This window comes from Pseudophryne corroboree, chromosome 6 (genome assembly GCF_028390025.1).
Source record: "Pseudophryne corroboree isolate aPseCor3 chromosome 6, aPseCor3.hap2, whole genome shotgun sequence".
Taxonomy (NCBI): domain Eukaryota; kingdom Metazoa; phylum Chordata; class Amphibia; order Anura; family Myobatrachidae; genus Pseudophryne; species Pseudophryne corroboree.
The window spans coordinates 421,188,519-421,216,168 of NC_086449.1; the positions used below are offsets into that span (position 1 = coordinate 421,188,519).

At 41.2% G+C, this 27,650-nt stretch overlaps 1 protein-coding gene across 12 annotated transcripts in view; it reads left to right on the forward strand.

Annotated features, from left to right (window-relative positions):
* Positions 1 to 27,650, forward strand: part of MAGI2 (membrane associated guanylate kinase, WW and PDZ domain containing 2) — a 1,309,326-nt gene that overhangs the window by 579,454 nt on the left and 702,222 nt on the right. Inside the window, exon 1 of one of the 12 annotated variants that reach the window (XM_063926962.1) lies at positions 10,823 to 11,134. The exons of 9 other annotated variants lie outside the window; for them this stretch is intronic. Coding sequence is in view for 1 of the 3 variants with exons in the window: in XM_063926959.1 (XP_063783029.1) it covers positions 11,068 to 11,086 (19 nt within the window). In the remaining 2 variants the exon portion in view is untranslated. Of the gene's footprint in view, positions 1 to 10,822; positions 11,135 to 13,411; positions 13,473 to 27,650 lie in introns of those variants that run through there. 2 more of the 12 variants (XM_063926959.1, XM_063926964.1) reach the window with 2 other exon arrangements.

Below are 27,650 nucleotides of genomic sequence, written 5' to 3' on the forward strand. Positions count from 1 at the left end.
CTAATACAAAGAAACATTGGTGATGTCAGTGAAGTTACATGCTCTCAAGTCATTCTTGTTACTCCAGCTGATACATGGGGAAGGACAAGCTCGTTCTAATCAGTGGTAGCCAGAGAACATTCTATCCACCCACCCCCACTTGAATATCTATCTATCTATCTATCTATCTATCTTAGTGTGTGTATGTGTGTGTGTATATATATATATATATATATATATATATATATATATATATATATATATTGTATATAGCTGTGTATGTATGTGTATATATATATATATATATATATATATATATATCTAATTGAAAAATACATTATTCTTACAAGAAATAACATTTTGAGCTGAAGGCTGTTAATGATGTTTGTTGAAACACACCTGACCACATAGGGGTACATTTACTAAGCAGTGATAGGAGTGAAGAAGTGAGCTAGTGGAGAAGTTGCCCATGGCAACCAATCAGCACGGAAGTAACACCTATAATTTGCATACTATAAAATTATACAGAGCTGCTGATTGGTTGATGGGGAAATTTCTCCACTGGCTCACTTCTCCGCTCTTATCACTGCTTAGTAAATGTACCCCTTAGTTTCTTTTCTTACTCTTTCATGTGTGTACATATATATATACACAGTGCATGTGTGTGTGTATATATATATATATATATATATATAAATACCAGGAAGATGAGCCGCACTCACAGACTAATAAATGGTATAAACCTCCGGCGTTAGACCAATAAGTCACATAGCCTGGAACAGTTTCCAACGTTTCATGTCTTTATGACATTTTTTCAAGGATACAAACATACAATGAAAAATGTTACACTTTTAAACACTCACCCGAGTTCGTGCGCTGGCTGCCGTCCCGCTCCGTGAAGAGGCGTGATGACGTCATTAACATGCGACTAGCGCTGACGTCCCGTCTCTAGGCAACGGAGACGTCTTGCTGATAGTGCTACCATCACCATGACTACAGACAATACATAAAAACACACGTAAAAGGTATCATCACACTGCAATGAGACCGTGCAGCTAAATTCATCTATTTAGATACAATATATCTGCAATAATGCTGAAACTGACTGCATAAGAAATATGTATATTAAAGAAGCAAATAATTACTGAAGGCTGAAAAACAAAATGGATTAAATAAAACAATTAAAGGAACATTGTTCATTAAGTCCTGACGGGTGCAAAGTTTGTAATTTGTATATCCACATTGATTCCTTCTGTAATAATAGACGTCCCCTGTCGCCCCCTCTGTTGTTGGGGGGTACATGGTCTATCATTTTGTATTTAAGACTTGCCAGATTGTGTCTAAAGTTCTTAAAATGTCTGGCCACCGGTTGATCTTGATCCGTACCTTCAAGGGCTTGTCTAATGGCTGTTCTATGCATTGCCATGCGCTCTTTGAATTGTCTGATCGTTTTACCGATGTATAATAGTCCACAAGGACATTTGATGTAGTATATAACATACCTTGATGAACAGGTTAAAGGATATCTTATTTTGTATGATTTGCCTGACCTAGGGTGTGAGGATGTATCCCCTATGTCGAGATAGTTACATGTAGTACACCCGAGGCAGCGGTAGTTGCCCGGTTTTCTAGATAGAAAATGTTCCAATGGTGGGCCCTTTAATTTTAATACATCATTGTGTACTACATAGTTCTTTATGTTCTTACCCCGTCGCTGGCCAATCATCAACCGTTTATTCTGGAGGGCTGGTAATTCTTGTTCTGTATTCACCAGAGGCCATAGTCGTTTGGCAGCTGAATTAATCTCTCCGCTGGCCGTGGAGAAATCTGTGACCCAAATAATTGAATCCTGATGATCAGAACCAGGTTTTTCTTCCAAAGATTTAGTCCTGGACATGGACAACACTTGAAGCATAGTTTTCTTAAGAGATATAGGATTATATCCCCTAGCAATAAATTTATTCATCATCAAGTTGAGTTGTGTTTTGAGATCTTGAGGATCACTGCAAATTCTAAGGGCACGCATAAACTGCGAAAATGGCAACCCTTGTTTCAAAGACCATGGATGGTGACTTTCAGCTCTCAAAAGTGTGTTACGGTCAGTAGGTTTATGGAATACTGTTGTGTTAAGATGTCCATCCAGTATTGTAATGGAGACGTCTAGAAAGTGGATAGTGCAGTTACTGATCGTATATGTAAACTTAATGCTCTCATCTGCTTGATTGATGGATAGCATCATCGAGGAGAACTGTTCTTTGCTTCCCGTCCATATAACAAAAATGTCATCTATGTATCTGTGAAAGCTGTGTATGGGTACTCCAAATTCAGGGTTTGAAAAAAACAAATCTTGCTCTAAAGCAAACATAAAAGCATTTGCGTAGCTGGGTGCTACGCATGAACCCATCGCACAGCCAAGTCTTTGAATATAGAATCTCCCATCGTATTGAAAATAATTCCTAGTCAAAGTCAGTTCAAGAAGGGACATGAAGAAATCTAAATCAGGACCATTGTATGTTGAGTTGTTGGTGAGAAGCCTCCTAGTGGCAGCCAATCCTCTGTCATGCGGAATGCTGGTATAGAGGCTTATTACATCAATAGTGGCCATCCACCAGTGAGACTCTACCTGAGAGATATTCAATAATTTTAATAAAAAGGATGTAGTGTCTTTCAGATGTGTTTTTTCTTTCTGAATTACAGGCTGCAAGTAAGAGTCAAGGAATTTTGAAATTCCATAAAACAAAGAGTCCCGGGCGGAGATGATTGGCCTGCCCGGCGGGTTACTCGCATCTTTGTGTAATTTGGGTATAGTATAGATCAACGGAATCCTAGGAAAATCAACAGTGAGCGAGTTTTGTATTTTTTGTGTAATGATATTATTCACAACTGCGTCAGAGAGAAGAGTGTCAAGTTCCTTCTTAAAAATCAGAGTAGGGTCGGCATCCAATAGCCCATAAACCCTTGTATCGTTTAGCTGTCTTTCAATTTCTGATTTATATTGAGAAAGATCCTGAATGGTAATGCCCCCGCCTTTATCGGCTGGGCGAATGATGATATCAGAATAGGCACTTAAATTTTTAAGGGCAATTTTCTCACCCTTGGTCAAATTGCTGTGAATAGGGTGCTTCACCTCAATGCAATTATCCATAGACTTTCCCAGCTGTGAGGTAAAACATCTAATAGCTGGATTGTTTGATATAGGATCAAACGTTGAGGGTTTCTTGATGCCTAATTTCTGTATGCGTGGCGGCTGTGTAACACCAAAATGTTCTTTAAGACGAAGTTGTCTGTTAAGATGGTAAAGGTCCACTTTATTTTTAAATTCATTGGGGTGATTGGTGGGCACAAAAGATAAGCCTTTGTTAAGCACAGATATTTCATCTGATGTAAATTCTCTTGATGACAAATTAAATACTACGTTTTCTTCTTGTATTTGCGCTTTCCTTTGCCTTGCCCACTCTCCTCCACGTCTGGTCCGAGATCTTCCACCGAGCTGGCTTTCGCTCGGGTAGTCACCCCTAAAGGGAGTTTTTTCTTCAATTGGGATTTTGGCCGCGCCCCAGTCGACTCTCCTTCACTTGTAGTGGCTCCACCACTGGAGATGTCCGTATCTGATCGATCTTGATTCCTAGATCTATTAGGATATCTCTTCCTTTGGGGATAATGTGGTTTTTGATTCACCCATGTATACACCCGTTGCTCTTCGTAGTCTTTATCGACTGTGATTCGTTTCTTTTTCTTAAAGGCAACCAGATCTGCTTTATATTTGGAAATCTGTTCAGACAGCTTGTCCATCCATTTGTTTTCAGAATCACTCTGAAGCTTCTCAAGATGGAGATTTTCAAAGGACTGTCTTTTAGATTGATAATTCTTTAGCTCCCTCCCTGCCTCCTCCACAACTAGGAGAATGAGGTCATAGGAGCATTTGTTTAATATTGCCGCCCACCGACGACAAAAGTCGACATTAAAGCGTCCAATGGTGGGGATGTTCCTGATTCGGAAGCCTCTAGGAATCCTTTTGTCTCTATAATAGTCCGATAGACTAACTCCATGGAGATAGTAATCAATCTCCTTCTGGTGCAGATGCAGTAATTGTAGATATAGTTGTTGGGTGGATTCCAGGTCACCCCCTGCTTTGACCATATTATCCTTAAACAGGATGGCATCAGCTTCTGGTTCTGAGAAACTCAAAACCGCATCAGGTACTAAGGTTACCCTGGAAAATCCTTCCACACTGGCCTCAGCTGTAGGTAGAGACATCTTGCGTGTGATTTAAAAACAATGTGGTTGCTTAATCTCAGCAACCCACACAAAAACCTTTGAAAGTGTCCGCAAATGTACTGAAAAACAAGGGGGTGCCTTGACCAGAAGACGACGTTCTGATATATAATCCAGGTAATTGTCCGGCACTCCAATACCTCAAACAGCTGCTATGGTGCCCGCTCTGTGTGATGAACAAATACCAGGAAGATGAGCCGCACTCACAGACTAATAAATGGTATAAACCTCCGGCGTTAGACCAATAAGTCACATAGCCTGGAACAGTTTCCAACGTTTCATGTCTTTATGACATTTTTTCAAGGATACAAACATACAATGAAAAATGTTACACTTTTAAACACTCACCCGAGTTCGTGCGCTGGCTGCCGTCCCGCTCCGTGAAGAGGCGTGATGACGTCATTAACATGCGACTAGCGCTGACGTCCCGTCTCTAGGCAACGGAGACGTCTTGCTGATAGTGCTACCATCACCATGACTACAGACAATACATAAAAACACACGTAAAAGGTATCATCACACTGCAATGAGACCGTGCAGCTAAATTCATCTATTTAGATACAATATATCTGCAATAATGCTGAACTGACTGCATAAGAAATATGTATATTAAAGAAGCAAATAATTACTGAAGGCTGAAAAACAAAATGGATTAAATAAAACAATTAAAGGAACATTGTTCATTAAGTCCTGACGGGTGCAAAGTTTGTAATTTGTATATCCACATTGATTCCTTCTGTAATAATAGACGTCCCCTGTCGCCCCCTCTGTTGTTGGGGGGTACATGGTCTATCATTTTGTATTTAAGACTTGCCAGATTGTGTCTAAAGTTCTTAAAATGTCTGGCCACCGGTTGATCTTGATCCGTACCTTCAAGGGCTTGTCTAATGGCTGTTCTATGCATTGCCATGCGCTCTTTGAATTGTCTGATCGTTTTACCGATGTATAATAGTCCACAAGGACATTTGATGTAGTATATAACATACCTTGATGAACAGGTTAAAGGATATCTTATTTTGTATGATTTGCCTGACCTAGGGTGTGAGAATGTATCCCCTATGTCGAGATAGTTACATGTAGTACACCCGAGGCAGCGGTAGTTGCCCGGTTTTCTAGATAGAAAATGTTCCAATGGTGGGCCCTTTAATTTTAATACATCATTGTGTACTACATAGTTCTTTATGTTCTTACCCCGTCGCTGGCCAATCATCAACCGTTTATTCTGGAGGGCTGGTAATTCTTGTTCTGTATTCACCAGAGGCCATAGTCGTTTGGCAGCTGAATTAATCTCTCCGCTGGCCGTGGAGAAATCTGTGACCCAAATAATTGAATCCTGATGATCAGAACCAGGTTTTTCTTCCAAAGATTTAGTCCTGGACATGGACAACACTTGAAGCATAGTTTTCTTAAGAGATATAGGATTATATCCCCTAGCAATAAATTTATTCATCATCAAGTTGAGTTGTGTTTTGAGATCTTGAGGATCACTGCAAATTCTAAGGGCACGCATAAACTGCGAAAATGGCAACCCTTGTTTCAAAGACCATGGATGGTGACTTTCAGCTCTCAAAAGTGTGTTACGGTCAGTAGGTTTATGGAATACTGTTGTGTTAAGATGTCCATCCAGTATTGTAATGGAGACGTCTAGAAAGTGGATAGTGCAGTTACTGATCGTATATGTAAACTTAATGCTCTCATCTGCTTGATTGATGGATAGCATCATCGAGGAGAACTGTTCTTTGCTTCCCGTCCATATAACAAAAATGTCATCTATGTATCTGTGAAAGCTGTGTATGGGTACTCCAAATTCAGGGTTTGAAAAAAACAAATCTTGCTCTAAAGCAAACATAAAAGCATTTGCGTAGCTGGGTGCTACGCATGAACCCATCGCACAGCCAAGTCTTTGAATATAGAATCTCCCATCGTATTGAAAATAATTCCTAGTCAAAGTCAGTTCAAGAAGGGACATGAAGAAATCTAAATCAGGACCATTGTATGTTGAGTTGTTGGTGAGAAGCCTCCTAGTGGCAGCCAATCCTCTGTCATGCGGAATGCTGGTATAGAGGCTTATTACATCAATAGTGGCCATCCACCAGTGAGACTCTACCTGAGAGATATTCAATAATTTTAATAAAAAGGATGTAGTGTCTTTCAGATGTGTTTTTTCTTTCTGAATTACAGGCTGCAAGTAAGAGTCAAGGAATTTTGAAATTCCATAAAACAAAGAGTCCCGGGCGGAGATGATTGGCCTGCCCGGCGGGTTACTCGCATCTTTGTGTAATTTGGGTATAGTATAGATCAACGGAATCCTAGGAAAATCAACAGTGAGCGAGTTTTGTATTTTTTGTGTAATGATATTATTCACAACTGCGTCAGAGAGAAGAGTGTCAAGTTCCTTCTTAAAAATCAGAGTAGGGTCGGCATCCAATAGCCCATAAACCCTTGTATCGTTTAGCTGTCTTTCAATTTCTGATTTATATTGAGAAAGATCCTGAATGGTAATGCCCCCGCCTTTATCGGCTGGGCGAATGATGATATCAGAATAGGCACTTAAATTTTTAAGGGCAATTTTCTCACCCTTGGTCAAATTGCTGTGAATAGGGTGCTTCACCTCAATGCAATTATCCATAGACTTTCCCAGCTGTGAGGTAAAACATCTAATAGCTGGATTGTTTGATATAGGATCAAACGTTGAGGGTTTCTTGATGCCTAATTTCTGTATGCGTGGCGGCTGTGTAACACCAAAATGTTCTTTAAGACGAAGTTGTCTGTTAAGATGGTAAAGGTCCACTTTATTTTTAAATTCATTGGGGTGATTGGTGGGCACAAAAGATAAGCCTTTGTTAAGCACAGATATTTCATCTGATGTAAATTCTCTTGATGACAAATTAAATACTACGTTTTCTTCTTGTATTTGCGCTTTCCTTTGCCTTGCCCACTCTCCTCCACGTCTGGTCCGAGATCTTCCACCGAGCTGGCTTTCGCTCGGGTAGTCACCCCTAAAGGGAGTTTTTTCTTCAATTGGGATTTTGGCCGCGCCCCAGTCGACTCTCCTTCACTTGTAGTGGCTCCACCACTGGAGATGTCCGTATCTGATCGATCTTGATTCCTAGATGCTCCTATGACCTCATTCTCCTAGTTGTGGAGGAGGCAGGGAGGGAGCTAAAGAATTATCAATCTAAAAGACAGTCCTTTGAAAATCTCCATCTTGAGAAGCTTCAGAGTGATTCTGAAAACAAATGGATGGACAAGCTGTCTGAACAGATTTCCAAATATAAAGCAGATCTGGTTGCCTTTAAGAAAAAGAAACGAATCACAGTCGATAAAGACTACGAAGAGCAACGGGTGTATACATGGGTGAATCAAAAACCACATTATCCCCAAAGGAAGAGATATCCTAATAGATCTAGGAATCAAGATCGATCAGATACGGACATCTCCAGTGGTGGAGCCACTACAAGTGAAGGAGAGTCGACTGGGGCGCGGCCAAAATCCCAATTGAAGAAAAAACTCCCTTTAGGGGTGACTACCCGAGCGAAAGCCAGCTCGGTGGAAGATCTCGGACCAGACGTGGAGGAGAGTGGGCAAGGCAAAGGAAAGCGCAAATACAAGAAGAAAACGTAGTATTTAATTTGTCATCAAGAGAATTTACATCAGATGAAATATCTGTGCTTAACAAAGGCTTATCTTTTGTGCCCACCAATCACCCCAATGAATTTAAAAATAAAGTGGACCTTTACCATCTTAACAGACAACTTCGTCTTAAAGAACATTTTGGTGTTACACAGCCGCCACGCATACAGAAATTAGGCATCAAGAAACCCTCAACGTTTGATCCTATATCAAACAATCCAGCTATTAGATGTTTTACCTCACAGCTGGGAAAGTCTATGGATAATTGCATTGAGGTGAAGCACCCTATTCACAGCAATTTGACCAAGGGTGAGAAAATTGCCCTTAAAAATTTAAGTGCCTATTCTGATATCATCATTCGCCCAGCCGATAAAGGCGGGGGCATTACCATTCAGGATCTTTCTCAATATAAATCAGAAATTGAAAGACAGCTAAACGATACAAGGGTTTATGGGCTATTGGATGCCGACCCTACTCTGATTTTTAAGAAGGAACTTGACACTCTTCTCTCTGACGCAGTTGTGAATAATATCATTACACAAAAAATACAAAACTCGCTCACTGTTGATTTTCCTAGGATTCCGTTGATCTATACTATACCCAAATTACACAAAGATGCGAGTAACCCGCCGGGCAGGCCAATCATCTCCGCCCGGGACTCTTTGTTTTATGGAATTTCAAAATTCCTTGACTCTTACTTGCAGCCTGTAATTCAGAAAGAAAAAACACATCTGAAAGACACTACATCCTTTTTATTAAAATTATTGAATATCTCTCAGGTAGAGTCTCACTGGTGGATGGCCACTATTGATGTAATAAGCCTCTATACCAGCATTCCGCATGACAGAGGATTGGCTGCCACTAGGAGGCTTCTCACCAACAACTCAACATACAATGGTCCTGATTTAGATTTCTTCATGTCCCTTCTTGAACTGACTTTGACTAGGAACTATTTTCAATACGATGGGAGATTCTATATTCAAAGACTTGGCTGTGCGATGGGTTCATGCGTAGCACCCAGCTACGCAAATGCTTTTATGTTTGCTTTAGAGCAAGATTTGTTTTTTTCAAACCCTGAATTTGGAGTACCCATACACAGCTTTCACAGATACATAGATGACATTTTTGTTATATGGACGGGAAGCAAAGAACAGTTCTCCTCGATGATGCTATCCATCAATCAAGCAGATGAGAGCATCAAGTTTACATATACGATCAGTAACTGCACTATCCACTTTCTAGACGTCTCCATTACAATACTGGATGGACATCTTAACACAACAGTATTCCATAAACCTACTGACCGTAACACACTTTTGAGAGCTGAAAGTCACCATCCATGGTCTTTGAAACAAGGGTTGCCATTTTCGCAGTTTATGCGTGCCCTTAGAATTTGCAGTGATCCTCAAGATCTCAAAACACAACTCAACTTGATGATGAATAAATTTATTGCTAGGGGATATAATCCTATATCTCTTAAGAAAACTATGCTTCAAGTGTTGTCCATGTCCAGGACTAAATCTTTGGAAGAAAAACCTGGTTCTGATCATCAGGATTCAATTATTTGGGTCACAGATTTCTCCACGGCCAGCGGAGAGATTAATTCAGCTGCCAAACGACTATGGCCTCTGGTGAATACAGAACAAGAATTACCAGCCCTCCAGAATAAACGGTTGATGATTGGCCAGCGACGGGGTAAGAACATAAAGAACTATGTAGTACACAATGATGTATTAAAATTAAAGGGCCCACCATTGGAACATTTTCTATCTAGAAAACCGGGCAACTACCGCTGCCTCGGGTGTACTACATGTAACTATCTCGACATAGGGGATACATTCTCACACCCTAGGTCAGGCAAATCATACAAAATAAGATATCCTTTAACCTGTTCATCAAGGTATGTTATATACTACATCAAATGTCCTTGTGGACTATTATACATCGGTAAAACGATCAGACAATTCAAAGAGCGCATGGCAATGCATAGAACAGCCATTAGACAAGCCCTTGAAGGTACGGATCAAGATCAACCGGTGGCCAGACATTTTAAGAACTTTAGACACAATCTGGCAAGTCTTAAATACAAAATGATAGACCATGTACCCCCCAACAACAGAGGGGGCGACAGGGGACGTCTATTATTACAGAAGGAATCAATGTGGATATACAAATTACAAACTTTGCACCCGTCAGGACTTAATGAACAATGTTCCTTTAATTGTTTTATTTAATCCATTTTGTTTTTCAGCCTTCAGTAATTATTTGCTTCTTTAATATACATATTTCTTATGCAGTCAGTTCAGCATTATTGCAGATATATTGTATCTAAATAGATGAATTTAGCTGCACGGTCTCATTGCAGTGTGATGATACCTTTTACGTGTGTTTTTATGTATTGTCTGTAGTCATGGTGATGGTAGCACTATCAGCAAGACGTCTCCGTTGCCTAGAGACGGGACGTCAGCGCTAGTCGCATGTTAATGACGTCATCACGCCTCTTCACGGAGCGGGACGGCAGCCAGCGCACGAACTCGGGTGAGTGTTTAAAAGTGTAACATTTTTCATTGTATGTTTGTATCCTTGAAAAAATGTCATAAAGACATGAAACGTTGGAAACTGTTCCAGGCTATGTGACTTATTGGTCTAACGCCGGAGGTTTATACCATTTATTAGTCTGTGAGTGCGGCTCATCTTCCTGGTATTTGTTCATCACACAGAGCGGGCACCATAGCAGCTGTTTGAGGTATTGGAGTGCCGGACAATTACCTGGATTATATATATATATATATATATATATATATATAAACAAACACTCATGTTCTTTTGCAATGACTGTATATTATCCTCTGCACCTTCAATTCCATTAGACCCTACCAGCAGTGCAGAGAGGTCACCATGATGAGAAATATCAATGACCCTGACTTAGCTGCACTGAGTTTGGATTGGAGGGGGAGGGGAAGAGAAAGAGAGGAGAGAGACAGCAAGAACAGGCTGGGAGAGACTGAGGGGAGCACTAGCTTCATCTTTTAAAGGGAGGGGAGAGAAGGAGCTCAGCTGCAGTTTGTGGCTGTGTCTGGCTTGTGCAGAAAATTCTAGGCATTCGTGCTGGAAAAATATATATCTCAGCACAGCTGAGGCCATTCTGTCAAGGAGAATACTATCTATCTCACATTGAAAATGGGCTGGATCAGTACAGGTGACTTAAATAATTCAGGATGATGTAGTGACTGAGGATGAAAATAAGGTAGGAGATGACTGAGTATATGTGCTTTGTTCCTTGCAATGTATTGATGCATTGTTGTGTGCTATACACTGGGGTATTTCTAGATAGCAAATTGTGAAAACCCACTTCCGTAACAGACAGATGGGAATTCGGATTGGGGCAGATCCATTGTGTTTTAGAGCTATGGATTCTAGGTGTGATTGGCAGATTGGCCATATATTGTGAAGGGTGATTGTGTGGTGTGCAGGAGGCTTGCTGTCTGATATGTGTAGCCTCTACTAATTACTAATTATATTTGGAAATTGCTGTTTCGGTGCAGTGGCAGAATGTGCATATCTCTATGTATGGTACTGTATGTTGGTAACAGCAGATGAAATGTTCTTCATTAAAATAGAAAATGTCTAGTGTGTGTGGCAAGGCATTTATTTCCGCACAGATTGGCTGCAATATGTATAAGCATTGCTTTCATTGCATCTCTCTCTCTCTCTCTCTCTCTCTCTCTCTCTCTCTCTCTCTCTCTCTCTCTCTCTCTCTCTCTCTCTCTCTCTCTCTCTCATAGCAGAGGTTATCTGCCTTAAATAACAAAGAAATGCTGCACTTGTCTCTAGTGTGCAGAATCCTTTGAGTTGCGGGACAGCAGCTCATTTATGCCGGTTGTTATAAGATCAGGGTATTTACATGGCACAAGAAGCGTGCTGCACATTGATATTGTGAAAAAGCAAAATGTCTAATACAGATATGGAGCCAGATATGAATAGCTTATCTAAAGTACTGCCGCTCTCAGCACTGCAGTATCTAACGGCACACAAGGGGTTCATGGATTGTATATGTTTTCTGTTCATCACACTACAACTATGTCTTATTGGATTTTTTTGGCAATGATTGGGTTAAAACCAATGTAAAATTAGAGATCAGATTGAATTGCTTTGTAGCCAAGGTAATGTCTCATGGATTGCCTCTCTGCATATGGGGTAACCGCCTGGGTCTTGGTTGGCAAGACTAAGATGCAGTGTAACAATGTGCTTACATTTTCTGCTGTAAATACGGAATATAATATTGTAGCTTACTGACTTTCCCAGACTGCCAAACCTGCCTTCTCACTCAGTTTGGTTTTTATATTCCTTTTTTATTGCATTATCATTGCTCATGGTGTTACGAATAGTGTAGGGACTAGTGGTAATCTCAGTATGCAGTAATAGTGGCTTTTGCTACTGCTGGTTGTGGTTCCTTCATATACCCAGTGGAGTCGTTGATGAACATAATGGAACTTTTGCTAAAACTGGACATGTGAACTTTGTCTAAGCACAAAAACATTGGGCTATTTCACTGTTAGACTGGAGACAGCCATTCTGTTGAACAGTGTAGTCTGAAATTTGACTTTCAGCACGATCTATCACTATTTCCACTTTATTTGATTATATTGTACAGAACAGACACAACTCGACCAATAAACATATGGGGGAAATGTATAAAACCTTGGTTGGAGAATTAAAGTGCCAACCAATCAGCTCCTTACTGACATTTTTCAAGCACATCATGTAAGATGGCAGTTAGAAGCTTATTGGCTGGTACTTTAAATCTCTTTCCACTTTGTGAGCTAAATGCATCATCGCTTGGAGAGTGATAAAATGGAAAGAGACAAGGCACCAGCCAATCAGCTTCTAACTACCATGTCACAGCCCTGTTTGAAAAATGACAGGAGCTGGTAGTTTATCACTTTCCATTTTATCACTCTCCAAGTCTAGCCCTTCAAGGTTTTATGGTTACATCTCCCAATAGTGACCACATGACCTGCAGGACAGCTCATAATGTTGTTCTGTAACCAATAATTTTTTGACTCAAACTGCTACATCTTACAAAAATGTTTATTCTGGATATACTGTGACAGGCAGTCTTCCAACAGAAAACAGCAAGTCAGCAGTATGGCGAAATAATACTGTTACTTAGGTGTATGTAAGTTTTATCAAAGAGGGTGCCAGTGGTTCCTGTGTGCATTGTGCTAGCTGCTAGAGCAGGCATTCCCAACCGCGGTCCTCAAGGCACACCAACAGTGCAGGTTTTAGTGATATCCAGGCTTCAGCACAGATGGTTAAATCAAAATAACTGAGCTACTAATTAAGTCACCTTTGCTAAAGCATGGATATCACTAAAACCTGCACTGTTGGTGTGCCTTGAGGACCGTGGTTGGGAAACACTGTGCTAGAGTAAAGCAGAGCCAGAGATAACATGGGAAAGGCTGCTTGCATACATGCTCTGCAACCACTGAAATCACACTGGTCTTGGTTCAGAGGAAGCGACTGGCTTGAATATTCAGTACAAGGCAAGGAGCCTCACAAGCAACTTGCTGGAGTGTGATAAGGTATTAATGCTGGCAAATAGCAATGATAAGCCTGCCTGATGCTTATAATGCACATTATATACATTATCATTTTTTTTTTTTTTAAAGAAGGCTGCTGCTTTTTCTAGCAGTTGAGTTCCAAGCTACAATTGTTAGCATTAAATGCCTCAAGGCAAGCATGGCTTTGTAAAAATTACTATTATTTTTTTCTTTCCAATATCTTTAGCAAATGTCAATATCAACATCCTTACCTTGCATCCAAAAACATGACCATTATTTTGAAGGAAGCAGGAGCTAAAATTCCTGTAGTTGTTTTGTGTTTGAGCCAGAGGTTAAGACTTTTTGACTGATCTCTATGAAAGGACATCGTCCAGTCAGCTAGTGTTCTGTACAAAGCTATTGTGATGGGTGCAATGATAATTATATGGAAAGACAAAATGGGAAGTCTTCTGTGAATGTTCGGTGTGCTGGATGCAGATCATTTAGCTGTGTTAAATGCTTTGTTTGAGGAAATCAATGCATTTGTGCCATAGAAATATAGAAGGGAAGTAGATAATGCGACTCGCATACATCAGGAGAATAACAATGCCAGCTAAAGGTTGCTTCCTTTTTAATGATGATCTTGGATTGATCTAAATGACACGTGTTTACATAGTGTGTGCCATACATCTCTTGTTTGCTTATTCTGTATGTTATAAAAGTCGCAACTGACTGTAAAAGAGTAACCTTGTTTTAGCGTGAAATATTGAACTCTAGCACAGAGCAGTAGGTAAACGTGGCTTACATCACTAGCATGTGGTAACGTGGCAGCAGAGAAGTCTGTTTGCTGTACAACTAGACGTACATTTTGTATTACTTATTGCATGGCAGGTATGATGATTTACTGGTTAAGAACCGTTTATGTTGTTGTCTAACTTGGACTAAATAACCGGTGGGCTTCATTATATCATTTAAGCAGAGCATCAACTCGGTTTGTTCAACTGAAACTGTAAATGTGCACATACTGTAGGCGGCTAGTAAGCAAACAGATATAGTCTGCATCCTGGCAGTCAGAATGCTGACAGCAGGATCCTGATGGTCAGAATCCTGATTGATTCAGACTGTCAGGATGCCGATGTCGGCATCCAGACTGTCTGGATACTAACTGCCAGGATTTCAAACCCAACCCATCAGCATAGCTCCTTGTTTCCAGGTCAATATTGATATACTCGGTGCTGCAAGTATGGCGGTATGGGCCTGTACTGCGTACTGCTAAGAATTTGACAGCCGATTTGCAGTACCGCCGGCCCGACCACCTTGCTTTCAGCTGCGGTGTGTCCGAGAGGAGGAGAGTGCAGTGCGCATCTCTCCTGCCCCTCAGTGCCCAGTACGGTCTCTGGCAGTGATGTGTATTTTAAATCAGGCACCGGCTCGTTAGCCAATCGGAGCTTGCGGACCGCAGCAGCGGCTCCTGATTTGAGATACACGCCGCCGCCGGAGAGCAGACTGAAAGGCAGGAGAGGCATGCGCTGCACTCTCCTCCCCTCACACACACACAGTAGAAGCAGCCAGTCAAGTAGTGGCAGCAGTGAACAGCACTGTGGGCATAACCAGATTAAGGCGGGATACAGGACATACTGTACCCTGGGCCCCCCTATGTCAGGCCCCCCCCCCATCCAAAGCACACTGATATTACTAGCTTTCCCTCTTTATGCAAGAGCCAGAATGGGAGCAGGACAGTATCCAGTGCAGGCAGAGACACAGGAATATCAGATTTCATGAGCTACCGACTGAGCTTTCTGACCAGAGGAGAGATAGGAGGGTGGAGAGAGCTGTAAGTGACACGGGGATCCCAGCTTTTCCTCCTCCCTGCCTGGGTCCTGTGTAAACTTTTGTGCAACTAAACCATTTGGGTCTAGCGCTATAGACACACACAGAGAGTCCTCCTGAGTCCTGTCCCAGTGTGTAAATAGTACAGAGGCGGCTGCTATTCTTGCATGTGACAAGATAAATTATTTTATTTTTCGATGTGTATTTTAAGGTTGTTTAAGTTGTCTTTGTTCCACTACAAGAAAATTTTATAAAATAGTTGTCTTTCAGTTAGGTATTGCTACTGTATAAACAGTACCCAGGCATTATTAAACTATTAGTTTAAAACTAATATACAACCACCATGACCCATTCCAGGAGGTACAAAATGTTTTCTACCTGGACTTCCTTCTTAATTTATGATTGCAAACACCTGTGTTGAAACACCTTTCTTATCAATGAAATAGTTCAACAAAGTTGATGCCAATCATATATTAAGAGGGAAGTCCAGGTAGAGAGCATTTTGTCCCTCCTGAAATGGGATATGTTGGGAAGTATGCACTATCTAATATATCCCCCATCTTCCACCGGGGCCCCCCCTGTCTTAATTGCCCCAGGTACCCCCAAGGCTTAATCCGGCCCTGACTGTGGGGGCATATGTGTATATGGCACTGCACTGCTGGAGGCATATGTATATCTGGCACTATTTGGGGCATATGTGTATCTGGCCCTGCACTACTGGAGGTATACGTTTGTCTGGCACTGCATTATTGGGGGCATATGTGTATCTGGCACTGCACCATTGGGGTCATGTGTATCTGGCACTGCACCATTGGGGTCATGTGTATCTGGCCCCCATTTTCATTGGCCACACCTATTTTTTTGGCATGTGCACACAGTACCACTAAGAATTTTTTTCTACTTGCACCAAAGGAAATTCTATCATTTTGGTGAGATCTATTTGTTTAGTAGTTAAATTAGTTTTATGTATTGTATTTCAAAATAGATGTTATGATGATTTTTATTTTTTTAAATTTTTTTTTTTATGGAGTTTCTCCAAGATCACATGTACACTTGAGCGAGAGTTTAAAATTTTATTAAATAGTGCAAAAATCATTAATTAAGAGTTATCATCTGCTGAGTAAGTGGTTTATAGAACCAGTTTACATGTAAATGCCCAGCAGTGTTGCCTTGTGTTTCTGCTGCAGTGGTTCTCAATTCAAGTATCGCAATCAGGTAATGTTTTCTGGATTTCTTTAATCATGCAAAGGTGATTTTAATCTTTTTTATTTATTTATGTCCAGTTATTTATATAGCGCACACATATTCTGCAGCGCTTTACAGAGAATAATTGTCCATTCACATCAGTCCCTGCCCCAGTGGAGCTTACAATCTATGTTCCCTACCACATGTACACACCCACACATTCACCATACTTGCCTACCTGACCCTCTCCATGAGGGAGAAAATGCTCTGTTCCTGGACTTTCCTGGTAATGTATGATTGCCATCACCTGTAGTGAGCTAGTTAATTGATAAGAAAGGTGTTTCACCATAGGTGATGGCAATCATACATTACCAGGAAAGTCCAGGAACAGAGCATTTTCTCCCTCATGGAGAGGGTCAGGTAGGCAAGTATGACATTAACGCTAGGGTTAATTTTGTTGGGTGCCTATTAACCTACCAATATATTTTTGGTTTGTGGGAGGAAACTGGAGTACCCGGAGGAAACCCACTCAAGTACGGGGAGAATATACAAACTCCACACAGTTAGGACCATGGTGGGAATTAAACCCATGACCTCAGTGCTGTGAGGCAGTAATGCTAACCATTACACCATCTGTACTGCCCAATCTTTTTCACTAGGATAGTAATAACCCACCTGTTAATACAGAAATCCTGGAAACATGACCCTTTGGGGGTATGTGGATACTGGAGTTGAGAACCACTGTTTTATTGGAATAAAAAAGCCATACAGAGCGCAATAGAGTGTGGCCCTTTGCACATGTGTATCTGTTATACAGGTAACTGTACTGTCTAGGATTAATAAAGTGAATGCTCGATACTACCTTCAAATACTCTAGTCTATGCTGTATTATGCAGATGCCTCTTGACAAAGTGTGGTGGACAGCCTTTCTTCCTACCACAGGGGAATATCTCTGTTACCACCTGTGTTCAGAGTGTTGCCTTCAGGCATAATGGAATTTTCTACCGCTCCTAGCCTTCCACAAAGAAACCTAAAAATTGGTACAAAATAAGCCCCGTCCTATCCAACCCACTCCAAAGATGCGCACTTTTGGACTAAACTTTACCCATTTTCAAGATTCTGCACACTCATTGAAATTGGGGCAATTGTTAGGTATTTACTTATTGGGGTGAATTAATATGTAACTAATTAATCCCAACATTTGTCCTGGGCCACCATGTAAGATTTTTTTTTTTGTCTTCAGGGGTATTCTGTGGTGTTTGAGCCATGGAAGGGAAGATCCCTTAATCATTCTGAAAGCTGTATAATCGTACTATCCCCTGTTGTGGCCTCAGGATTTTCCAAATGTTCAACTTGGTTACCTCATTACTTTGTACTGGCCTGGTTAACAACAGAATGTAGTATATGTAGTTTGGACTTTCTTTCTTCATATCTCTCTGTGTAGACGTGTGAACAATCCACCTCCCTTCTCTGTCCCCAAGTATGGCGAGTGACTGTTTTGGAGTGGTAACAGTCCTACACTGTCTGTAATTGTGCCATGCTTCATTTTAATTTATTCAACATTTTACATTCCAGTCCTGTTCAGTAGATGAGGTGTAAGTGTTGTAAGCAGGCGATGATGACTGTGGAATAAGAAGCTGATTAACATAAAACACCTTTTATTTACACACCAGTGGTTGTGGGTATCGGTGATGCTGATTGGTAAGCACTGCACTACATGGAAAATGGTAGATACAGTACTCTAATAAAAGCACATACCATAAGCAGTTATTCTTGTTAGTGACATGGAAATAATTGCGCCTGACTCTCTTATTTGTTCTTTACTTTATGCACTAAAATACAAACCAGTTTATATACTGTAAAAATGCTACTAATAGGTTAAATATTTCCAAATGAATATATTATAAATATATGTTAATGTTTCTGAATATATATTACCAGCATGAAAGATAACGCAGAAGTGTGTGTGTGTGTGTGTGTGTGTGTGTGTGTGTGTGTGTGTTCCTGCTGTACACACAGAAGAAGAATGAGGCATTCTGAAACCAACCTCTTTATTGCTGGCCAGACATACAGTGCAAAATGTAGCCCCAAACAATTTCTGGGTTTTTTTGTTTGTTTTTTAGCATGCGTGTAAATTCACTCAGAGGAAGTATTGTGTATTATCCAGTTGTACACCTCTAACCTGCTAATTTGTCTAGCTTGACATTCTAAAGAGGACAAGCAATGAGATTCAAGCTATCAGTTTATAGACTGTACTAGTTAGAATGTCTTCTTTAGAAGGTTCAGCAAATCTGGATAAAAATGATAAGTGGGATCCTACAATCAGAAAAGCCGCTACACTTTCCTACATTATATACAGTATGACTAACCTTTGTTTACTTTTGTAGTAATATTTGTTTTGTATTTCACTGTATTGCAAGCTGGCCATCCATATCTTACACCCAAAGAGGCTTACATTGACTAAATATGGTTTATTTATTTTATAGTGCAATAGTTGTTGTATGGTGATATAATATTGTGCATGTATAGCTGTTCCTGCACACATACAAGTCATGGCGTGAACAGCAGTTATAATTGTTTAGATTTCGTTCCTTCGTTTTAGGTGTGGGTAAGGTGGACTTAATTGCCTTTTTCTAAAGAGTAGAATATTAAACATAATTTGGTGTGAAAAGTCACACCACATTACCACTGTTTCATTGTATGTTTGAGGCCTCTGCGGAGTGAAAATGAGATATTTCATATACAGTAGTTTAGTAGAAGTATAAAAATGCAGTGATCTGGGAGTTGTACTGTACATTGGTTTGTATTGAAGCAATATAGAATAGAAAGGGTATAGGGTTTGCCGGCGGTCGGGCTCCCGGCGCTCAGTATACCGGCGCCGGGAGCCCGACAGCCGGCATACCGACAATTATTTTCCCTCGTGGGGGTCCACGACCCCCATAGAGGGAGAATAAAATAGTGTGGCGCGCGTAGCGAGCCCGCAAGGGGCTCATTTGCGCTCGCCAAGCTGTCGGTAAGACCACCCAGGGTATACTATGTGGGCTGAGTAGTGTAGTGGACAGCCAGTAAAGTGTGTTAGACAGATACTCCGAGTCCTACACGATTCCATACTAAATCAGGTGAGCGGGCAGAACGATGTGTGCCATTCATTTAAAACGACGTGGCCCAAATCTTCCTAATACCCCTGAAATGGAAACTAAATATTTGACTGAAACTTGATGTAAGCAGGACAATTTGTGGAAAATGGATTTCTGGAAATGCTAATTACATGGTAACTGTTTCTCGTTTGCACTCTACCCACTGGATAGTCAAAGATCGACACCGGCCAGTTCCTAGACATGAAATCTCCTACAGACTGTTGTTTCATTTATGTTAGAGCTCATGAGTGTAGGATAGAAGTTCTTAAGGCCCATACACACTGGGCGGTTTTGAGCTGATGCAGGTCACTTTTGGTGTGTTGAGCTGCTTTCTGCTCAAAACCGCCCTGTGTGTATGCCCCAGTAGTGATCGCTGATGTGCGCTCCCGCTACATCACTGGCGGCCGCTATTCATCTACTGGTAGTACCAGCAGATGGACGGCGGGGTGAGCGGCTTTCCATAGCGTCCTGCTATGGAAAGCCGCTCACCCCCGCTGACATCGCTGGGCAGAGGGGAAAATCGCTCAGTGTGTATGCACCTTGACTCTGCGTGTAAGCTGCTATAGAGGATACCTCAGGTGATATACTGAAAGAAATAAAGGGCCTTACTCTGATTTGCGTGTGTGTGTGTGTGTGTGTGTGTGTGTGTGTGTGTGTGTGTGTTTTTGTTTTGTTTTATTTGGGTTTTTTTTGTGTGGTTTTTTTTTTTTTTTTTTTTACCCGTATGCGCAAACATTTCTAAAAACTTGTACGGCACATGTATTACACAGTGTTGCGTGAACTGTGGAAAAGTGAGTGAAGTTTCTGGGAGGTGACTAGAAATGCACGCAAAACTGTCCTTTCACGGGCGTTATGAAGTGTCACAGGTGTGTCAATGCAAGCAGCTGTGTGCTCAGCCTCAGGCATAGGAGGATATGGTCAGATGGAGAGACTGTACCTGCTATATGGCTGGTGCAAATTTAGATGGTGCAACTGGCTGCGTATATAAACATATGAATCATTATTACAGCATGCATGGAAAAGTGGGCGTCTCACCCCTTGCACATTCAGCCACACAGATGTACACAAGGAAAGGCGTTTTTTGGCATTTGCATAAAGTCGCAGAAGGATGACCGCCAATAGACGCTGCTACGTGCGTCCCAAAGTGTTTACCACCACAGTTCTAGTTAGACAGACTTCCCCCATGCATGGCACTGCAAAGCTTATCCCCAGAGAAGCCCAGCAAATCTTCTCGCTGATGGGTCCCCATTGATCTAGAGGGTGAAGCCCCTATTGTTGGCAAAAACATATACACTATTCCTGCAGGACGTCGGGCGTTTTATCTAAGCCCATGGGCTAGATACGCATTATGCTTCATTTTGTTGCTTGTACAGTGAAAAATGATGTGTTTAACTTTATACTATATTTCCATTAGTGAACGGAATATCCTATCAAAATGTAGAAGTTGGTGATGGACGGGGACTATATGATTGATTGCTCTGTGCCTGTAAAATAAGCCTAAATCACCATTCTACCACTGTGCTTGTTTCATGTGATCATGTTTGGTTTGCAGCAAACAGGTCATTGTGAATATGGACTGTGCACCTCCACTCTGGTATCTTCTTTCCAGAAGACTTTTTTTTTTCCTGAAGTGTTGGTTTTTTTTTGTTTTGTTTTTTATTCTGTCGCACAGTATGTATGATTTATTTATTTTATTATTGGTAACAGTATGTTTGTTTACTACTGTATTTTCATTTCTTTTTGTGTGACTGGACATTCTTGTTCAGTCTTTTTCTGATTTTCAAACTTAAAAGTAGAATGGGAAGCAGGTTCCCACAGTTCATACTGCCTGTACACTGTGGATTGGATACTATTAAATTTATATCTTTGAATGGAAATGTAAAATTTTTATTTAGTTGGAAATGTATAGTGTTGCTTTTGTATCTGACACTTTTAGTTAGAATTCACCATAAACTGTAAACTTTTTCCACTTATACCGCTTTCACATCGCAAACCCTGCTTTTAAAACGGGTCTGAGCAGTTAAACCCCCTTCACATCGCATGTTGTAACCGGTATATTACCGTTTCATGACCGTTATGGTACCTTTCACACTGAACCCGTTTCACCCATAGAAAACAGTGGTTGTCATTTTAAATGGACTTTTCTGGCCCACACATTATTAATAATTATTAATTAATTATTAATAATTTGGCTAGTCGTACGATGGAGCCCAGCAGCTTCAAGCATCTTTACCATGTTTTTGTAGATTACTGCATCCTTCACTGTCCCAGTGATTTGTCTACATATTTCTTCATCCCCTCTGATCCTAAGCAGCTCCCTAACCTCCTCATCACTCCAATTTGCCATTTTAAACTGTATTCTGTATAATAAAACACTTCTTCACTCTCATGTGTTTCCTCCAGTTTATTTCCTGCTTCTGCCTGGTGACATCACGCATGGAGACGGCCTATCACCTTCTGTGGTTTGGAAATACCGTTTCTGAACCTTTCACATTGCACAATGAAACGGGTCTGAACCGAGTAGGACCCTGCTTTTTAACCGTTATAAAATACCAGTATTCTGTAACCGGTAAATTCAATGTGGTGCTTTCAGATGGCAGCTAGACCTGTTTTGGAAGGCTTAAAAACCGGCAATTTACCGGGTTATAGCTGCGGTGTGAAAGGGGTATTACCAGAGTGGTAGCCTTTTCTAATGATTTAGGGGTTGGAATTGTGTAGCGATGGATAGTAGGTAGTGAAGGGGGAATGTTCTGGGAATCCCTGTTAGGTGAATGAATGTCAGGGAAGTGAAAAGAAAGGCATAGCAGACAGTACAAGCCAGGTGGCTAACAATAGCTGACCTGTAAACAAGCTACGGATTAGAGAGATGGCCAGTTAGTACCAGAAGGATAGTTAAACAAACCAGTGTCAGAATCGGAACACCTCTTCAAGAATTAAGAAGGACCGAGCCAAATAATAAGCTAAACAAAACAGAGTAGGAAAGACCACAAAACTGATGCCACAGATTGCAGTAAGTAATAGGTCAGGACTGAATACTAATAGTACAGCAGAGCAGCCAGTAAGAAACTGTTAGGTGAAGCCAAAATAAGGTCACAATTAACGGATGGTGTAATGGTTAGCATTACTGCCTCACAGCACTTAGGTCATGGGTTCAATCCTATCATGGCACTAACTGTGTGGAGTTTGTATATTCTCCCTGTACTTTCATGGGTTTCCTCCCACACTCCAAAAATATACTGTTATTGTAATTGTCTCCCAGCATATTAACCCTAGCATGTATGTGTCTGTTTGTATATATGAGAGAGAAAATACATGGTAAGCTCTATTGGGGCAGGGACTGATGTGAATAACCAAATATATGCTGTGGAAAATGTGTGTGATACTGTATCCAAATAACTGATAATAAATATATTAAACAACCATGGCTTTTAGACTTTGTGGGCCTGATTATGAGTCGAATGCTAACTGCATGCAGTGGCTATGTGCATGCAGTTGGCTGATGATTTAAGTACTGCGCATGCATCTGAGTCACACTGCAATGCGTCCTGCACATAAACGCAGAACAAATATTAATGCAAGGAGCGTGGATGTTCAAGGGAGGTAATAGGTGGGTGGCTAGATAGATGCAGGCATGTCATTGACAGTGGCTGCATTTAGGGTGTTTTCACTATCCATGTCGAGGGCAGCACCGACTTAAGTATTGCCACTGGCTCCACAATCTTATGCTGTGTACACCCCTGAAGACGGGTAGGCCTACCTAATATTTGGTTAGTGCATATACACTTACCAATCATCCACCTGACCATCACAACTGGGTGGTCATTTAAATGTACCCGCCCAGCTGAGATGTCAGTCACTGGCGGTACCTGCAGCAGGTGTATGGGCAGACTGCCCGTAGACACTGTCAGATGCGCTGCTATAGCTGTAGATATATCAGGCAATGGCTGTGCTGCAGGGTCGACGTGATATGTCTGTGAACAATGTCATCCACAGACATATCAGACAAACCAGCCCATGTACTGCACTGCAGATATCACTCTTTCAGTGGAACAGCTGATGTATCTGTCAGTGTGTACCTAGCATTAGACAATGATGTAACTACATCTTATTGCAATTCAAGTAAAAGTTTGATGAAAATAACTGGAAATGAAATAAACTGCACTTAAGTTTGTTTGAATGCCAATATTAAATATAATTGCTGATGGTTTTGTTCTGTAAATGGTCTGCCACTCAAAATTGATGCATGTAGGAAGCAAAATAGAATAACACATTCACTTTGACATTTGCAAACAGATTGGCATTCTAAAAGGCCAATGGGTTTAAGTAATTAATAACCTTGCACTTCAAGTGGCTCAAATTACATGAAAGAGCCACTGTATGTATTTTGTGTTGGAGTTTGAAGACTTTAACTTTTGAAAGGTAGAATAATTTAAAGCTGTAGGAAGCCATAATTGTTCTGCATGCTAGCTAATCCAGTTACTCGTTCATTGTCCTTTCCACCATTTCTACCCCCTTGCTACATGGCATGCATACCCTCTTGCTACATGGCATGCATACCCTATTTTGTTCTAATTCATTAGATTTGTTTCAGTAGATAAAATATTTGTATACTTTTTGTATTGAAATGAAATATTCAATTTATAAAACCATGTCTTCGTCAACCACTGTATGGGAGAATTCAATTGAGGGTGAAGTGTGCAAATTGCTGTTGCCGTGGCATTTATATTGTGGCAGTGTCTGACAGAGGCATGAACGGCACACGGGAGGGATGTAGTGGTAGGGGCCCATGTTTAGTGGTATGGCCAGTCCCCAGAGGGGCTGGCTAAGTATTAGAGAGTGCATGGTCTTGGCCCCTTGAGAGAGAGAGAGAGAGGGGTGTGTGTGTGTGTGTGTGTGTGTGTATGTATGTATGTATGTATGTATGTGTATATATATATATATATATATATATATATATATATATATATATATATATATATATATACACACATTAGTAAATACTGCTGGTGCATGCATGATAGTGTACGAGATTTGTAACAACAATGCACTGTAGAAAATACACCATAGTCCTGTGCAGTATAAGGTAACATATGGTAGAGTGACCAGATTATCCCTTTTACCTGGGATGCTCATGGATTACACAGGTTCTGTGGGTGGCTGACTACAAGCCTACATTTCAGATGGTTTTAATAAGCCAGAGAACCTGTGTCATCCATGAGTGTCCCAGGTAAAAGGAATAATCCGGTCACTCTACATATGGATAATATATAATTCAAGTGCACAGTCTGGAACATGATCCCTAGAGGAGTTGGGCCCCCAGCCAGTGGCAAAATCCCAACAACAATTGACCGACGGTCAAAATCCCGACAAGATCAAAATACTAACATGTAAAATGCCGACAAGGTCAAAATACCAACAATTAAAATCAAAGTCAAAAAGTCAACAAGAGTTTTTCTTTGTTTTATGGTGTGAATGTCGACATGGACACCGTATAAGTGCTCGGCACACTATTATGTTCCCCTTCCAGGTTCACTGGGATGGTAAAGTCGGTTTCAATGAAAAAAAAAAAAATCAAGAAAAACTCATGTCGACTTCTTGAACTGTCGACATTTTGAATGTTGGTATTTTGACCTTGTCAGTATTTTGAATGTCGGAATTTTGACCATGTCGGGATTTTGACCGTAGGTCAATGGTTGTCGGTATTTTGACCGTCGGGATTTTGATAGGTAAATTGACTGCATCCTCCTGAGAGCCATGAAACAGTATGTGGCAGGCTTAAATGCACAGTGACAGTGTCCCTAGAAACGATTTTCAAATTCAGACTTAGGAGGGAGAAAACGGACATTCGGCACCTTTGTCATGACTGCAGAAAGGTTAGTAGGCCAGGGGCGCCAGAACGTGTTGTGGAGGGGGGGGTGTAGATGTAAATACATTTGGACACACACACACACACACACACACACACACACACACACACAACGGAGAATCTGACTTCAAAACTCTGGCGCCACAGCGTGCTGCCCCGTGTCCTGTCCTAGCCGGCTCTCACAAATGCATTATCGGGAGGAGGCGTGGCCATGCTGAGCCTGCTGGGACATGCCCGCCTCCTTCCTGTAATGTCTGTGAACGTGAAGAGCCAGCTGGACAGGACACGGGGCAGCACGCTGCGGCACCGGAGTTTTGAAGTCAGTGTCTCCGAGGTGATTTGGGTGTAAGTGCTCCCCCCTTCCTGCGCCTCTGACATGTTTAGGAGTGGGCATGCTGCCCCTTGCCCCCCCCCCCCTCCCCATTCCGACGCCTTTGCCTGTCTCGCTCACCCTGGTGCGAGCGGAAAGTCACATGTGCCTTCAGAGGAGCATGGTAGAAAGCAGCTTAGAGCTTCAGATGTGCTTGGCATGACTCTGGGGGAGATGGTACAGCTCCATATGGCATAAATAAGCACATCTCCTTTTTCTGTGTTCAGCCAATGTTGGCCCATAGCCTTTAAAACAAAGCTTTTCACGCATGCTTCTCAGGACCCCTAACTGGTCACATTTTCCATACCACCACCAGCTGCACAGGTGTATGAACATCTGTCACAATTTAAAGATCCGCAGGTGACTTGGAAGACGTGACCTGTTTGGGGTCCTGAGTGCCGAGTGTAAGAAGTACTACTTAAATGGTATACAGTATGACAAATGACCTTCATATTTTTTTTTTTTAAGATTATTCAGTATGTCCGTATGTAATCTGTGTCATTAAGAGTGTCTGGGTGCTGGGCAGGACAGGATATACTGTAAATAAAGCCGGTAATCTGGGATACATTAAAAGGGTGATACTATGTGTTGGCCATATTTGGCATATTCTATCTAATGGCATTTAAATACACATTGGAGGGTAATTTAACAAGCATTTGTTTGTATACAGTTTGCAAGAGTCAAACTGCTTGTAGTGCATAGTGACTTGCAAAGTCCCAGACCACATGCGGTTTTGGCCAAACAGCCAAGCAAAAAGGCAGACTTTGTTTTTAATAACATGGTTTGCTTTTAATAGCATACTGTGTGATCTGTCTTGCACCCATTGAAAGCTGGCACTTGTAGTAACACAAAGGGTGCCCCCATCATGAATAAATTCTGCCCCATTACAAATAAAATAGTAATGATCCTGCAATAAAATTACATTTCTCCATAATTATTTATTCGTTATTTATTAACAGTTCATTATATAGCACAGCATATTCCGTTGTGCTTAACAATTAGAACAACGGTAATAGAACAAAACTGGGTAAAAACAGACAGACATAGAGGTAGGAAGGCCCTGCTCGCAAGCTTACAATCGGGCTCGGACTGGCCCACAGGGGTACAGGGGAAACCACCGGTGGGCCCCACTTCCTAGGGGCCCACCCTCCCAATTATACAGTATGAATATGTTACATTATACTGCACAGGACTATTGTGTATTTCTACAGGGCATTGCTGTTATTAATCTGGTACATTATCATGCATGCACTAGCAGTATTTACTATATATATTATTTATCAAGGGGCCCAGACCATGCACTAATGGTTACCCAAGCCTCTAAGAATGGGCCACTACCACTGCATTTCCCCAGTGGGCCCTTCATGCCCCAGTCCGACACTGCTTACAATCTATAATAAAACTTTTCATTATTGGTAGATCCTAAATAAAATGTATTGCAGTTTCTGTTATTCTATTACTGCTCTTTGTGGATGTATACATTGGGAGCACTGTGATGTATCAGGTGCTTTGAAATATAGAGGCCTAATTCAAGGTTGATTGCAAAACAACATTTTCCTCTAATGGGCAAAACCATGTGCACTGCAGGGGGGGGCAGAGGGAGTTAGGTTTGGGTGGGGTGTGTTCAAAATGAAATCTAAATTGCAGTGTAAAAATAAAGCAGCCAGTATTTACCCTGCACAGAAACAAAACAACCCACCCAAATCTAACGCTCTCTCTGCACAAGTTATATCCGTTCCACCTGCACAGCACATGGTTTTGCCCATTAGAGGAAAATGTTGTTTTGCATTCAACCTTGAATTAGGCCTATAGTTCCATGTGGGTGCATGCTC